This window comes from Taudactylus pleione, unplaced genomic scaffold, assembly GCF_031769625.1.
Source record: "Taudactylus pleione unplaced genomic scaffold, aTauple2 ptg001431l, whole genome shotgun sequence".
NCBI lineage: Eukaryota > Metazoa > Chordata > Amphibia > Anura > Myobatrachidae > Taudactylus > Taudactylus pleione.
The window spans coordinates 334054-352316 of NW_028285830.1; the positions used below are offsets into that span (position 1 = coordinate 334054).

An 18263-nucleotide genomic window follows, 5' to 3' on the forward strand; every position below is an offset into this window, starting at 1 on the left:
ACTGCACCACACATGTACACATGGATACCTCATACTGCACCACACATGTACACATGGATACCTCATACTGCACCACACATGTACACATGGATAGATACCTCATACTGCACCACACATGTACACATGGATAGATACCTCATACTGCACCACACATGTACACATGGATACCTCATACTGCACCACACATGGATAGATACCTCATACTGCACCACACATGTACACATGGATAGATACCTCATACTGCACTACACATGTACACATGGATACCTCATACTGCACCACACATGTACACATGGATACCTCATACTGCACCACACATGTACACAAGGATAGATACCTCATACTGCACCACACATGTACACATGGATAGATACCTCATACTGCACTACACATGTACACATGGATACCTCATACTGCACCACACATGTACACATGGATACCTCATACTGCACTACACATGTACACATGGATAGATACCTCATACTGCACCACACATGTACACATGGATAGATACCTCATACTGCACCACACATGTACACATGGATAGATACCTCATACTGCACCACACATGTACACATGAATACCTCATACTGCACCACACATGTACACATGGATACCTCATACTGCACCACACATGTACACATGGATAGATACCTCATACTGCACCACACATGTACACATGGATAGATACCTCATACTGCACCACACATGTACACATGGATACCTCATACTGCACCACACATGTACACATGGATACCTCATACTGCACCACACATGTACACATGGATACCTCATATTGCACCACACATGTACACATGGATAGATACCTCATACTGCACCACACATGTACACATGGATAGATACCTCATACTGCACCACACATGTACACATGAATAGATACCTCATACTGCACCACACATGTACACATGGATAGATACCTCATACTGCACTACACATGTACACATGGATACCTCATACTGCACCACACATGTACACATGGATACCTCATACTGCACCACACATGGATAGATACCTCATGCTCCACCACACATGTACACATGGATAGATACCTCATACTGCACCACACATGTACACATGGGTAGATACCTCATACTGCACCACACATGTACACATGGGTAGATACCTCATACTGCACCACACATGTACACATGGGTAGATACCTCATACTGCACCACACATGTACACATGGATAGATACCTCATACTGCACCACACATGTACACATGGATAGATACCTCATACTGCACCACACATGTACACATGGATAGATACCTCATACTGCACCACACATGTACACATTGATACCTCATACTGCACCACACATGTACACATTGATACCTCATACTGCACCACACATGTACACATGGATAGATACCTCATACTGCACCACACATGTATACATGGATAGATACCTCATACTGCACCACACATGTACACATGGATACCTCATACTGCACCACACATGTACACATGGATAGATACCTCATACTGCACCACACATGTACACATGGATAGATACCTCATACTGCACCACACATGTATACATGGATAGATACCTCATACTGCACCACACATGGATACCTCATACTACACCACACATGTACACATGGATACCTCATACTGCACTACACATGTACACATGGATAGATACCTCATATTGCACCACACATGTACACATGGATACCTCATACTGCACCACACATGTACACATGGATACCTCATACTGCACCATACATGTACACATGGATAGATACCTCATACTGCACCACACATTTACACATGGATAGATACCTCATACTGCACCACACATGTACACATGGATAGATACCTCATACTGCACCACACATGTACACATGGATAGATACCTCATACTGCACCACACATGTACACATGGATAGATACCTCATACTGCACCACACATGTACACATGGATACCTCATACTGCACCACACATGTACACATGGATACATACCTCATACTGCACTACACATGTACACATGGATAGATACCTCATACTGCACCACACATGTACACATGGATACCTCATACTGCACCACACATGTATACATGGATAGATACCTCATACTCCACCACATATGTACACATGGGTAGATACCTCATACTGCACTACACATGTACACATGGATAGATACCTCATACTCCACCACACATGTATACATGGATAGATACCGCATTTATGGATTAATACCTCCCTTACAGCACATGGTTCAAGCAGTCAATATGGAAGCATGTAAGAGCATAGACATGACAACCTCACCCAGCAGCACATGAGAGCACACGGATAAAGGGCACGTACAGTACCGTGCACCCGCACACTGATAAAGGACACGTACAGTACCGTGCACCTGCACACGGACAAAGGGCACGTACAGTACCGTGCACCTGCACACGGATAAAGGACACGTACAGTACCGTGCACCTGCACACGGACAAAGGACACGTACAGTACCGTGCACCTGTACACGGATAAAGGACATCTACAGTACCGTGCACCTGCACACGGATAAAGGACACATACAGTACCGTGCACCTGCACACGGATAAAGGACACATACAGTACCGTGCACCTGCACACGGATAAAGGACACATACAGTACCGTGCACCTGCACACGGATAAAGGGCACATACAGTACCGTGCACCTGCACACGGATAAAGGGCACATACAGTACCGTGCACCTGCACACGGATATAGGACACATACAGTACCGTGCACCTGCACACGGATAAAGGGCACATACCGTACCGTGCACCTACACACGGATATAGGGTACATACAGTACCGTGCACCTGCACACGGATATAGGACACATACAGTACCGTGCACCTGCACACGGATATAGGACACATACAGTACCGTGCACCTGCACATAGATGAAGAAAGTTCTGTACAGAATAATTTATGTTGTACTGAACATTAACGAAATGCGAAAACAAACGTAACCTATGTAGGGGCCATCCAGATAACAGAGAAGCACACGAGGATTAGGGCCATGTTACACCGTACCAGAGCGCGCATATCATACACCGCACCAGAGCACGCATATCATACACCGTACCAGAGCGCGCATATCATACACCGTACCAGAGCGCGCATATCATACACCGTACCAGAGCGCGCATATCATACACCGTACCAGAGCGCGCATATCATACACCGTACCAGAGCGCGCATATCATACACCGTACCAGAGCGCGCATATCATACATCGTACCAGAGCGCACAGATCATACATCGTACCAGAGCGCACATATACACCGTACCAGAGAGCGCATATCATACACCGTACCAGAGCGCGCATATCATACACCTTACCAGAGCGCGCATATCATACACCGTACCACAGCACACATATACACCGTACCAGAGCGCACAGATCATACACCGTACCAGAGCGCACAGATCATACATCGTACCAGAGCGCGCATATCATACACCGTACCAGAGCGCACAGATCATACATCGTACCATCGTACCAGAGCGCACAGATTAAGGCATTATACATCATACCAGAGTGCATAGATTAAGGCATTATACATCGTACCAGAGTGCACAGATTAAGGCATTATACATCGTACCAGAGTGCACAGATTAAGGTATTATAGATCGTACCAGAGTGCACAGATTAAGGTATTATAGATCGTACCAGAGTGCACAGATTAAGGTATTATAGATCGTACCAGAGTGCACAGATTAAGGCATTATACATCGTACCAGAGTGCACAGATTAAGGCATTATACATCGTACCAGAGTGCACAGATTAAGGCATTATACAACGTACCAGAGTGCACAGATTAAGGTATTGCAGGTCACTCACGCACATCACTCATTACCTGCACCGTGGCTGCTATATAACTCTGCTGTGTCGCCTGTCTATGGTAAACAGCACAAACGGCTTTATCCCCTGATGTATGTGTTCATATTAGTGTTTATTCTAATTAAATCTTTCTTCAAAATAATAATGATCTCTATACAGAAAACGTGAGAGACTGGGCTGATGGGGGTCCGGCTATATTCACAGTTATTCATCTAGTGAGGAGGAAGAAATGATGAAGGACCAGAAAGCTTTCACGTAAATACAGCAGCAAAAAGTACCTAGTGCTTACTGGTGAGACTGGCCATAATGGGCAGTAACACACAGCCGGCACCTTCCGTCACACAGACTCTGTACAGGCCTAATGGGCAGTAACACACAGCTGGCACCTTCCGTCACACAGACTCCGTACAGGCCTAATGGGCAGTAACACACAGCTGGCACCTTCCGTCACACAGACTCCATACAGGCATAATGGGCAGTAACACACAGCCGGCACCTTCCGTCACACAGACTCTGTACAGGCCTAATGGGCGGTAACACACAGCTGGCACCTTTCCGTCACACAGACTCCATACAGGCATAATGGGCAGTAACACACAGCTGGCACCTTCCGTCACACAGACTCTGTACAGGCCTAATGGGCGGTAACACACAGCTGGCACCTTCCGTCACACAGACTCCATACAGGCATAATGGGCAGTAACACACAGCCGGCACCTTCCGTCACACAGACTCTGTACAGGCCTAATGGGCGGTAACACACAGCTGGCACCTTTCCGTCACACAGACTCCATACAGGCATAATGGGCAGTAACACACAGCTGGCACCTTCCGTCACACAGACTCCATACAGGCATAATGGGCAGTAACACACAGCCGGAACCTTCCGTCACACAGACTCTGTACAGGCCTAATGGGCGGTAACACACAGCTGGCACCTTTCCGTCACACAGACTCCATACAGGCATAATGGGCAGTAACACACAGCTGGCACCTTCCGTCACACAGACTCCGTACAGGCCTAATGGGCAGTAACACACAGCTGGCACCTTCCGTCACACAGACTCCATACAGGCATAATGGGCAGTAACACACAGCCGGCACCTTCCGTCACACAGACTCTGTACAGGCCTAATGGGCGGTAACACACAGCTGGCACCTTTCCGTCACACAGACTCCATACAGGCATAATGGGCAGTAACACACAGCTGGCACCTTCCGTCACACAGACTCTGTACAGGCCTAATGGGCGGTAACACACAGCTGGCACCTTCCGTCAGACAGACTCTGTACAGGCCTAATGGGCATTATCACACAGCCGGCACCTTCCGTCACACAGACTCTGTACAGGCCTAATGGGCAGTTACTAGACGGAGAACCACTCACCTGGCCATAACTGCAGCAAATAGTGCAGAACCTCAATGTGTTTCTTGAAATCTAAGGCACTGGCGAGCTCCTCCGAGTCAATGAACACCCGCTTGTTGTGATTGGACGTCTCCTGCCTCTGACTCAACAGGACTGGCCCAAAGCAGACGGCCAGGTTCTGGCAGGTCATCTTATTTACATCGTGGTAGGAAGCGACCAACTTCAAGTGATCCAGCAGCATCTTCAAGGTCGCCTGAGGGGGGAAATCATACGGTTCATTATCAGTGATATAACATGGGTGCTGTATAGTACATACGCTGAGCCAAATATCATGGACATAGGCCGTGCAAAGCAAGAGTGTAATATGCCGACGTTACATCCTAAGGCGTCTGCAGGTGTCTATGCTGCCGATGTTACTTCCTAAGGCGTCTATGCTGCCGATGTTACTTCATAAGGCGTCTGCAGGTGTCTGTGCTGCCGTCGTTACTTCCTAAGGCGTCTGCAGGTGTCTATGCTGCCGACGTTACTTCCTAAGGCGTCTATGCTGCCGACGTTACTTCCTAAGGCGTCTGCAGGTGTCTATGCTGCCGACGTTACTTCCTAAGGCGTCTGCAGGTGTCTATGCTGCCGGCGTTACTGCCTAAGGCGTCTGCAGGTGTCTATGCTGCCGACGTTACTGCCTAAGGCGTCTGCAGGTGTCTATGCTGCCGACGTTACTGCCTAAGGCGTCTGCAGGTGTCTATGCTGCCGACGTTACTTCCTAAGGCGTCTGCAGATGTCTATGCTGCCGACTTTACTTCCTAAGGCGTCTGCAGTTGTCTGTGCTGCCGTCGTTACTTCCTAAGGCGTCTGCAGGTGTCTGTGCTGCCGTCGTTACTTCCTAAGGCGTCTGCAGGTGTCTATGCTGCCGACGTTACTTCCTAAGGCGTCTATGCTGCCGACGTTACTTCCTAAGGCGTCTGCAGGTGTCTATGCTGCCGACGTTACTTCCTAAGGCGTCTGCAGGTGTCTATGCTGCCGACGTTACTGCCTAAGGCGTCTGCAGGTGTCTATGCTGCCGACGTTACTGCCTAAGGCGTCTGCAGGTGTCTATGCTGCCGACGTTACTTCCTAAGGCGTCTATGCTGCCGACGTTACTTCCTAAGGCGTCTGCAGGTGTCTATGCTGCCGACGTTACTTCCTAAGACGTCTGCAGGTGTCTATGCTGCCGACGTTACTTCCTAAGGCGTCTATGCTGCCGACGTTACTTCCTAAGGCGTCTGCAGGCGTCTATGCTGCCGACGTTACTTCCTAAGGCGTCTGTAGGTGTCTATGCTGCCGACGTTACTTCCTAAGGCGTTCTCTGCTGCCGACGTTACTTCCTAAGGCGTTCTCTGCTGCCGACGTTACTTCCTAAGGCGTCTATGCTGCCGACGTTACTTCCTAAGGCGTCTATGCTGCCGACGTTACTTCCTAAGGCGTCTATGCTGCCGACGTTACTTCCTAAGGCGTCTATGCTGCCGACGTTACTTCCTAAGGCGTCTATGCTGCCGACGTTACTTCCTAAGGTGTCTATGCTGCCGACGTTACTTCCTAAGGCGTCTGCAGGTGTCTGTGCTGCCGACGTTACTTCCTAAGGCGTCTGCAGGTGTCTATGCTGCCGACGTTACTTCCTAAGGCGTCTGCAGGTGTCTATGTTGCCGATGTTACTTCCTAAGACGTCTGCAGGTGTCTATGCTGCCGTCGTTACTTCCTAAGGCGTCTGCAGGTGTCTATGCTGCCGACGTTACTTCCTAAGGCGTCTATGCTGCCGACGTTACTTCCTAAGGCGTCTGCAGATGTCTATGCTGCCGACGTTACTTCCTAAGGCGTCTGCAGGTGTCTATGCTGCCGACGTTACTTCCTAAGGCATCTATGCTGCCGACGTTACTTCATAAGGCGTCTGCAGGTGTCTATGCTGCCGACGTTACTTCCTAAGGCGTCTGCAGGTGTCTGTGCTGCCGACTTTACTTCCTAAGGCGTCTGCAGGTGTCTATGCTGCCGACTTTACTTCCTAAGGCGTCTTTACTTCCTAAGGCGTCTGCAGGTGTCTGTGCTGCCGACGTTACTTCCTAAGGCGTCTGCAGGTGTCTGTGCTGCCGACGTTACTTCCTAAGGCGTCTGAGGGTGTCTATGCTGCCGTTGTTACTTCGCAAGGCGTCTGCAGGTGTCTATGCTGCAGACATTATTCCTAAGGCGTCTGCAGGTGTCTGTGCTGCCGACATTACTTCCTAAGGCGTCTGCAGTTGTCTATGCTGCCGACGTTACTTCCTAAGGCGTCTATGCTGCCGACGTTACTTACTAAGGAGTCTGCAGGTGTCTGTGCTGCCGACGTTACTTCCTAAGGCGTCTGCAGGTGTCTATGCTGCCGACGTTACTTCCTAAGGCGTCTGCAGGTGTCTATGCTGCCGACGTTACTGCCTAAGGCGTCTGCAGGTGTCTATGCTGCCGACGTTACTGCCTAAGGCGTCTGCAGGTGTCTATGCTGCCGACTTTACTTCCTAAGGCGTCTGCAGGTGTCTGTGCTGCCGTCGTTACTTCCTAAGGCGTCTGCAGGTGTCTATGCAGCCGACGTTACTTCCTAAGGCGTCTATGCTGCCGACGTTACTTCCTAAGGCGTCTGCAGGTGTCTATGCAGCCGACGTTACTTCCTAAGGCGTCTATGCTGCCGACGTTACTTCCTAAGGCGTCTGCAGGTGTCTATGCTGCCGACGTTACTTCCTAAGGCGTCTGCAGGTGTCTCTGCTGCCGACGTTACTTCCTAAGGCGTCTGCAGGTGTCTCTGCTGCCGACTTTACTTCCTAAGGCGTCTTTACTTCCTAAGGCGTCTGCAGGTGTCTGTGCTGCCGACGTTACTTCCTAAGGCATCTGCAGGTGTCTGTGCTGCCGACGTTACTTCCTAAGGCGTCTGAGGGTGTCTATGCTGCCGTTGTTACTTCGCAAGGCGTCTGCAGGTGTCTATGCTGCCGACGTTACTTCCTAAGGCGTCTGCAGGTGTCTGTGCTGCAGACATTACTTCCTAAGGCGTCTGCAGGTGTCTGTGCTGCCGACATTACTTCCTAAGGCGTCTGCAGTTGTCTATGCTGCCGACGTTACTTCCTAAGGCGTCTATGCTGCCGACGTTACTTACTAAGGAGTCTGCAGGTGTCTGTGCTGCCGACGTTACTTCCTAAGGCGTCTGCAGGTGTCTATGCTGCCGACGTTACTTCCTAAGGCGTCTGCAGGTGTCTATGCTGCCGACGTTACTGCCTAAGGCGTCTGCAGGTGTCTATGCTGCCGACGTTACTGCCTAAGGCGTCTGCAGGTGTCTATGCTGCCGACGTTACTGCCTAAGGCGTCTGCAGGTGTCTATGCTGCCGACGTTACTTCCTAAGGCGTCTGCAGATGTCTATGCTGCCGACTTTACTTCCTAAGGCGTCTGCAGGTGTCTGTGCTGCCGTCGTTACTTCCTAAGGCGTCTGCAGGTGTCTATGCTGCCGACGTTACTTCCTAAGGCGTCTATGCTGCCGACGTTACTTCCTAAGGCGTCTGCAGGTGTCTATGCTGCCGACGTTACTTCCTAAGGCGTCTGTAGGTGTCTATGCTGCCGTCGTTACTTCCTAAGGCGTCTGCAGGTGTCTATGCTGCCGACGTTACTTCCTAAGGCGTCTATGCTGCCGACGTTACTTCCTAAGGCGTCTGCAGGTGTCTATGCTGCCGACGTTACTTCCTAAGGCGTCTGTAGGTGTCTATGCTGCCGACGTTACTTCCTAAGGCGTCTATGCTGCCGACGTTACTTCCTAAGGCGTCTATGCTGCCGACGTTACTTCCTAAGGCGTCTATGCTGCCGACGTTACTTCCTAAGGCGTCTATGCTGCCGACGTTACTTCCTAAGGCGTCTATGCTGCCGACGTTACTTCCTAAGGCGTCTATGCTGCCGACGTTACTTCCTAAGGCGTCTATGCTGCCGACGTTACTTCCTAAGGCATCTGCAGGTGTCTATGCTGCCGACGTTACTGCCTAAGGCGTCTGCAGGTGTCTATGCTGCCGACGTTACTGCCTAAGGCGTCTGCAGGTGTCTATGCTGCCGACGTTACTGCCTAAGGCGTCTGCAGGTGTCTATGCTGCCGACGTTACTGCCTAAGGCGTCTGCAGGTGTCTATGCTGCCGACGTTACTTCCTAAGGCGTCTATGCTGCCGACGTTACTTCCTAATGCGTCTATGCTGCCGACGTTACTTCCTAAGGCGTCTGCAGGTGTCTATGCTGCCGACGTTACTTCCTAAGGCGTCTGCAGGTGTCTATGCTGCCGACGTTACTTCCTAAGGCGTCTATGCTGCCGACGTTACTTCCTAAGGCGTCTGCAGGCGTCTATGCTGCCGACGTTACTTCCTAAGGCGTCTGCAGGCGTCTATGCTGCCGACGTTACTTCCTAAGGCGTCTATGCTGCCGACGTTACTTCCTAAGGCGTCTATGCTGCCGACGTTACTTCCTAAGGCGTCTATGCTGCCGACGTTACTTCCTAAGGCGTCTATGCTGCCGACGTTACTTCCTAAGGCGTCTATGCTGCCGACGTTACTTCCTAAGGCGTCTATGCTGCCGACGTTACTTCCTAAGGCGTCTATGCTGCCGACGTTACTTCCTAAGGCGTCTGCAGGTGTCTATGCTGCCGACGTTACTTCCTAAGGCGTCTGCAGGTGTCTATGCTGCCGACGTTACTGCCTAAGGCGTCTGCAGGTGTCTATGCTGCCGACGTTACTGCCTAAGGCGTCTGCAGGTGTCTATGCTGCCGACGTTACTTCCTAAGGCGTCTATGCTGCCGACGTTACTTCCTAAGGCGTCTGCAGGTGTCTATGCTGCCGACGTTACTTCCTAAGGCGTCTGCAGGTGTCTATGCTGCCGACGTTACTTCCTAAGGCGTCTATGCTGCCGACGTTACTTCCTAAGGCGTCTATGCTGCCGACGTTACTTCCTAAGGCGTCTGCAGGCGTCTATGCTGCCGACGTTACTTCCTAAGGCGTCTATGCTGCCGACGTTACTTCCTAAGGCGTCTATGCTGCCGACGTTACTTCCTAAGGCGTCTATGCTGCCGACGTTACTTCCTAAGGCGTCTATGCTGCCGACGTTACTTCCTAAGGCGTCTATGCTGCCGACGTTACTTCCTAAGGCGTCTATGCTGCCGACGTTACTTCCTAAGGCGTCTATGCTGCCGACGTTACTTCCTAAGGCGTCTATGCTGCCGACGTTACTTCCTAAGGCGTCTATGCTGCCGACGTTACTTCCTAAGGCGTCTGCAGGTGTCTGTGCTGCCGACGTTACTTCCTAAGGCGTCTGCAGGTGTCTATGTTGCCGACGTTACTTCCTAAGACGTCTGCAGGTGTCTATGCTGCCGTCGTTACTTCCTAAGGCGTCTGCAGGTGTCTATGCTGCCGACGTTACTTCCTAAGGCGTCTATGCTGCCGACGTTAATTCCTAAGGCGTCTGCAGATGTCTATGCTGCCGACGTTACTTCCTAAGGCGTCTGCAGGTGTCTATGCTGCCGACGTTACTTTCTAAGGCGTCTATGCTGCCGACGTTACTTCATAAGGCGTCTGCAGGTGTCTATGCTGCCGACGTTACTTCCTAAGGCGTCTATGCTGCCGACGTTACTTCCTAAGGCGTCTGCAGGTGTCTGTGCTGCCGACGTTACTTCCTAAGGCGTCTGCAGGTGTCTGTGCTGCCGACGTTACTTCCTAAGGCGTCTGCAGGTGTCTGTGCTGCCGACGTTACTTCCTAAGGCGTCTGCAGGTGTCTGTGCTGCCGACGTTACTTCCTAAGGCGTCTGCAGGTGTCTGTGCTGCCGACGTTACTTCCTAAGGCGTCTGCAGGTGTCTGTGCTGCCGACGTTACTTCCTAAGGCGTCTGCAGGTGTCTGTGCTGCCGACGTTACTTCCTAAGGCGTCTGCAGGTGTCTGTGCTGCCGACGTTACTTCCTATGGTGTCTGCAGGTGTCTGTGCTGCCGACGTTACTGCCTAAGGCGTCTGCAGGTGTCTATGCTGCCGACGTTACTGCCTAAGGCGTCTGCAGGTGTCTATGCTGCCGTCGTTACTTCCTAAGGCGTCTGCAGGTGTCTATGCTGCCGACGTTACTTCCTAAGGCGTCTATGCTGCCGACGTTACTTCCTAAGGCGTCTATGCTGCCGACATTACTTCCTAAGGCATTTGAGGGTGTCTATGCTGCCGACGTTACTTCGTAAGGCGTCTGCAGGTGTCTGTGCTGCCGACGTTACTTCCTAAGGCGTCTATGCTGCCGACGTTACTTCCTAAGGCGTCTGCAGGTGTCTATGCTGCCGACGTTACTTCCTAAGGCGTCTATGCTGCCGACGTTACTTCCTAAGGCATCTGCAGGTGTCTATGCTGCCGACGTTACTTCCTAAGTCGTCTGCAGGTGTCTGTGCTGCCGACTTTACTTCCTAAGGCGTCTGCAGGTGTCTGTGCTGCCGACTTTACTTCCTAAGGCGTCTGCAGGTGTCTCTGCTGCCGACGTTACTTCCTAAGGCGTCTGCAGGTGTCTATGCTGCCGACGTTACTTCCTAAGGCGTCTATGCTGCCGACTTTACTTCCTAAGGCGTCTGCAGGTGTCTGTGCTGCCGACGTTACTTCCTAAGGCGTCTGCAGGTGTCTGTGCTGCCGACGTTACTTCCTAAGGCGTCTGAGGGTGTCTATGCTGCCGTCGTTACTTCGCAAGGCGTCTGCAGGTGTCTATGCTGCCGACGTTACTTTCTAAGGCGTCTATGCTGCCGACGTTACTTCCTAAGGCGTCTGCAGGTGTCTGTGCTGCCGACCTTACTTCCTAAGGCGTCTGCAGGTGTCTGTGCTGCCGACTTTACTTCCTAAGGCGTCTGCAGGTGTCTGTGCTGCCGACATTACTTCCTAAGGCGTCTGCAGGTGTCTGTGCTGCCGACATTACTTCCTAAGGCGTCTGCAGGTGTCTGTGCTGCCGACATTACTTCCTAAGGCGTCTGCAGGTGTCTATGCTGCCGACGTTACTTCCTAAGGCGTCTATGCTGCCGACGTTACTTACTAAGGAGTCTGCAGGTGTCTGTGCTGCCGACGTTACTTCCTAAGGCGTCTGCAGGTGTCTGTGCTGCCGACGTTACTTCCTAAGGCGTCTGCAGGTGTCTGTGCTGCCGACGTTACTTCCTAAGGCGTCTGCAGGTGTCTGTGCTGCCGACATTTTGCACTTATTCTGCTTGTTATAAAATCTGCACTTTATTGACTGGTGACTGAAGAGACTACGGAGCTGGACTGAGATATATAACAGCAATCAGTAACATTTATTGTTACATCATATTTCGGTGTGCTGGCTTTTCCTGGTTTATTCCCCACGTGTGTGTGTGTGTATATATATATATATATATATATATATATATATATATGTGTGTTCATTATTTATTACCAGTTATTTATATAGCGCGCACACATTCTGTAGCACTATATTATATGTAAATACATACACACATATACATCCATATATACACACAGATACGTATACATACAGACTCGCACACACACATACATATATACACACACACATACATATATACACACACACATACATACATACATATATATATACACACATACATATATACAGACTCGCACACACACACACATACATACATATATATATATATATATACACACATACATATATACACACACACATACATATTCGCACACATACATACACACACACATACACACTCACATATGCATACACACTCACAAACACACATACATACTCACACATACATACACACTCGCACACCAACATACACACTCGCGCACCCACATACACACTCGCGCACACACATACACACTCGCGCACACACATACACACTCGCGCACACACATACACACTCGCGCACACACATACACACTCGCGCACACACATACACACTCGCGCACACACATACACACTCGCGCACACACACTCGCACACACACTCACCTACTCATCTGGTGCCAATATACATATCACCTACTGCAAATGTTAGAATTAGGATGACCTTAGTGATCGCGTTCCCCATTACATCTCCCATGTGCATTGTGTAGGCAGCAGCAGTTCTCACCCTCTCCACATGGGGCAGGCAGCTGAGAAGCTCCTCTGTGTCCTCGGAGTCCCGCGGGTCATTATCGCAGCCGTTCCCCGACATTCTCAGAGGTCTCTCGGCCATGGCCTGTAGCACCGCCTCGTACAGCTGCTTTGTGATCAGCGGGGAAGGAAGCTCCCTCAGGTAATCCTTCAGTACTCCTACAGAACATAGGCACGTTACCCACAGGTGTACCCAGGTGCGTGTGTGTGTCACTGCCTGTAGTGTACCCACTAGTGTATGTGTGTCACTGCCTGTACTGTACCCAATGGTGTGTGTGTGTGTCACTGCCTGTAGTGTACCCAGGTGTGTGTGTGTGTGTGTCACTGCCTGTAGTGTACCCACTAGTGTATGTGTGTCACTGCCTGTAGTGTACCCATTGGTGTGTGTGTGTCACTGCCTGTACTTTACCCATTGGTGTATCTGTGTCACTGCCTGTACTTTACCCATTGGTGTATCTGTGTCACTGCCTGTACTGTACCCAATGGTGTGTGTGTGTCACTGCCTGTAGTGTACCCAATGGTGTGTGTGTCACTGCCTGTACTGTACCCATTGGTGTGTGTGTGTGTCACTGCCTGTAGTGTACCCATTGGTGTGTGTCACTGCCTGTACTGTACCCAATGCGGTGTGTGTGTCACTGCCTGTAGTGTACCCATTGGTGTATGTGTATCACTGCCTGTACAGTACCCATTGGTGTATGTGTGTCACTGCCTGTACTGTACCCACTGGTGTATGTGTGTCACTGCCTGTACTGTACCCAATGGTGTATGTGTGTCACTGCCTGTACTGTACCCAATGGTGTATGTGTGTCACTGCCTGTACTGTACCCATTGGTGTGTGTGTGTGTCACTGTCTGTACTGTACCCATTGGTGTGTGTGTGTGTGTGTCACTGCCTGTACTGTACCCATTGGTGTGTGTGTCACTGCCTGTACTGTACCCATTGGTGTGTGTGTGTGTCACTGCCTGTACTGTACCCATTGGTGTGTGTGTGTGTGTCACTGCCTGTACAGTACCCATTGGGGTATGTGTGTGTGTGTGTGTGTGTGTGTGTGTGTGTCACTGCCTGTACTGTACCCATTGGGCTGTGTGTGTGTCACTGCTTGTAGTGTAACCATTGTGTGTGTGTCACTGCCTGTACTGTACCCATTGGGGTGTGTGTGTGTGTGTGTGTGTGTGTCACTTCCTGTACTGTACCCATTGGGTGTGTGTGTCACTGCCTGTACTGTACCCATTGGGGGGTGGTGGGGTGTGTCACTGCCTGTACTGTACCCATTGGTGTGTGTGTGTGTGTCACTGCCTGTAGTGTACTCAGTGGTATATGCATGTCACTGCCTGTCCTGTACCCATTGGTGTATGTGTGTCACTGCCTGTAGTGTACCCAATGGTGTATGCGTGTCACTGCCTGTAGTGTACCCATTGGTGTATGCGTGTCACTGCCTGTAGTGTACCCAATGGTGTGTGTGTCACTGCCTATAGTGTACCCACTGGTGTATGTGTGTCACTGCCTGTAGTGTACCCACTGGTGTATGCGTGTCACTGCCTGTAGTGTACCCATTGGTGTATGCGTGTCACTGCCTGTAGTGTACCCATTGGTGTATGCGTGTCACTGCCTGTAGTGTACCCATTGGTGTATGCGTGTCACTGCCTATAGTGTACCCACTGGTGTATGTGTGTCACTGACTGTAGTGTACCCAATGGTGTATGTGTGTCACTGCCTGTAGTGTACCCATTGGTGTGTGTGTGTCACTGCCTGTACTGTACCCACTGGTGTATGTGTGTCACTGCCTGTACTGTACCCACTGGTGTATGCGTGTCACTGCCTGTAGTGTACCCATTGGTGTATGCGTGTCACTGTCTGTACTGTACCCAATGGTGTATGCGTGTCACTGCCTGTAGTGTACCCATTGGTGTATGCGTGTCACTGCCTGTAGTGTACCCATTGGTGTATGCGTGTCACTGCCTGTAGTGTACCCAATGGTGTGTGTGTCACTGCCTATAGTGTACCCACTGGTGTATGTGTGTCACTGACTGTAGTGTACTCAGTGGTATATGCGTGTCACTGCCTGTACTGTACCCATTGGTGTATGTGTGTCATTGCCTGTACTGTACCCACTGGTGTATGTGTGTCACTGCCTGTACTGTACCCACTGGTGTATGCGTGTCACTGCCTGTAGTGTACCCATTGGTGTATGCGTGTCACTGTCTGTACTGTACCCAATGGTGTATGCGTGTCACTGCCTGTAGTGTACCCATTGGTGTATGCGTGTCACTGCCTGTAGTGTACCCAATGGTGTGTGTGTCACTGCCTATAGTGTACCCACTGGTGTATGTGTGTCACTGCCTGTAGTGTACCCACTGGTGTATGCGTGTCACTGCCTGTAGTGTACCCATTGGTGTATGCGTGTCACTGCCTGTAGTGTACCCATTGGTGTATGCGTGTCACTGCCTGTAGTGTACCCATTGGTGTATGCGTGTCACTGCCTATAGTGTACCCACTGGTGTATGTGTGTCACTGACTGTAGTGTACCCAATGGTGTATGTGTGTCACTGCCTGTAGTGTACCCATTGGTGTGTGTGTGTCACTGCCTGTACTGTACCCACTGGTGTATGTGTGTCACTGCCTGTACTGTACCCACTGGTGTATGCGTGTCACTGCCTGTAGTGTACCCATTGGTGTATGCGTGTCACTGTCTGTACTGTACCCAATGGTGTATGCGTGTCACTGCCTGTAGTGTACCCATTGGTGTATGCGTGTCACTGCCTGTAGTGTACCCATTGGTGTATGCGTGTCACTGCCTGTAGTGTACCCAATGGTGTGTGTGTCACTGCCTATAGTGTACCCACTGGTGTATGTGTGTCACTGACTGTAGTGTACTCAGTGGTATATGCGTGTCACTGCCTGTACTGTACCCATTGGTGTATGTGTGTCATTGCCTGTACTGTACCCACTGGTGTATGTGTGTCACTGCCTGTACTGTACCCACTGGTGTATGCGTGTCACTGCCTGTAGTGTACCCATTGGTGTATGCGTGTCACTGTCTGTACTGTACCCAATGGTGTATGCGTGTCACTGCCTGTAGTGTACCCATTGGTGTATGCGTGTCACTGCCTGTAGTGTACCCAATGGTGTGTGTGTCACTGCCTGTAGTGTACCCACTGGTGTATGTGTGTCACTGCCTGTAGTGTACCCACTGGTGTATGTGTGCCACTGCCTGTAGTGTACCCATTGGTGTGGTTGTGTCACTGACTGTAGTGTACTCAGTGGTATATGCGTGTCACTGCCTGTACTGTACCCATTGGTGTATGTGTGTCACTGCCTGTAGTGTACCCAATGGTGTGTGTGTGTCACTGCCTGTACTGTACCCACAGGTGTATGCGTGTCACTGCCTGTAGTGTACCCAATGGTGTGTGTCACTGCATGTAGTGTACCCACAGGTGTATGTGTGTCACTGCCTGTAGTGTACCCAATGGTGTGTGTCACTGCCTGTAGTGTACCCAATGGTGTGTGTGTCACTGCCTGTACTGTACCCACAGGTGTATGCGTGTCACTGCCTGTAGTGTACCCAATGGTGTGTGTCACTGCATGTAGTGTACCCACAGGTGTATGTGTGTCACTGCCTGTAGTGTACCCAATGGTGTGTGTCACTGCCTGTAGTGTACCCAATGGTGTGTGTGTCACTGCCTGTACTGTACCCACTGGTGTATGTGTGTCACTGCCTGTACTGTACCCACTGGTGTGTGTGTGTCACTGCCTGTAGTGTACCCAATGGTGTGTGTCACTGCCTGTAGTGTACCCAATGGTGTGTGTGTCACTGCCTGTACTGTACCCACTGGTGTATGTGTGTCACTGCCTGTACTGTACCCACTGGTGTGTGTGTGTCACTGCCTGTAGTGTACCCAATGGTGTGTGTCACTGCCTGTACTGTACCCAATGGTGTGTGTGCGCACAGCTTTAGATCTAAGTAATACAGACATCTGCGGCTTATACAAGTGCTAACTTTGATGTTTGCGGGAAAGTAAAACAGATATACCCCATTAGTACCTCACTTCATCTATGTACACAGCTCTGTTCTATGAGCACATCATAATTACATTATAGCAGATAGAAGGTGAAAGCAGAGGCGTCCAAAATTCATTGTCACCGTCATCTAAAAGTCATCATCTCCTGTTACCGGAGCAATGGAGACCCCCTCTTGGAGCTCCAAATGAAGACACAATGTGCGCCAGGTGGGTATCACAGAATGCTCCGCTACAATGACTCTGCGTGCTGTGGAGGAATCCCACTGCTTAATGAATTCTCCATTATAAGAAGTGTCCTACTGGGATGTCCTATTCTCAGATGGCGGGAATCCCAATAGAAAACAACCCAGGACTATACGGTCCCTCCACTCACATCCAGCTAAGACGGAGCAATGCTGCGCGGGGTAACATGGCAGAACAAATACAGAGCTTATGTGGGCATAGTAGTAACAGTGTGGGCGCAATGTCCGTCTGATAGTAACATGTTCCCATCCTCACACAGGGCGCAATGTCCGTCTGATAGTAACATGTTCCCATCCTCACACAGAGCGCAAGGTCTGTCTGATAGTAACATGTTCCCATCCTCACACAGGGCGCAAGGTCTGTCTGATAGTAACATGTTCCCATCCTCACACAGAGCGCAATGTCCGTCTGATAGTAACATGTTCCCATCCTCACACAGGGCGCAAGGTCTGTCTGATAGTAACATGTTCCCATCCTCACACAGAGCGCAAGGTCTGTCTGATAGTAACATGTTCCCATCCTCACACAGAGCGCAAGGTCTGTCTGATAGTAACATGTTCCCATCCTCACACAGGGCGCAAGGTCTGTCTGATAGTAACATGTTCCCATCCTCACACAGAGCGCAAGGTCTGTCTGATAGTACACT

The 18263-nt window shown here is 50.5% G+C and overlaps 1 protein-coding gene across 1 annotated transcript in view; it reads right to left on the reverse strand.

The window, feature by feature from the left end:
• SYDE2 (synapse defective Rho GTPase homolog 2) overlaps positions 1-18263 on the reverse strand; it is a 151846-nt gene that overhangs the window by 7912 nt on the left and 125671 nt on the right. Inside the window, exons 5-6 of the mRNA XM_088463699.1 lie at positions 13333-13514; positions 5246-5477 (exon numbers count right to left, since the gene is read on the reverse strand). Coding sequence (XP_088319825.1) covers positions 5246-5477; positions 13333-13514 — 414 coding nt within the window. The remainder of the gene's footprint in view (positions 1-5245; positions 5478-13332; positions 13515-18263) is intronic.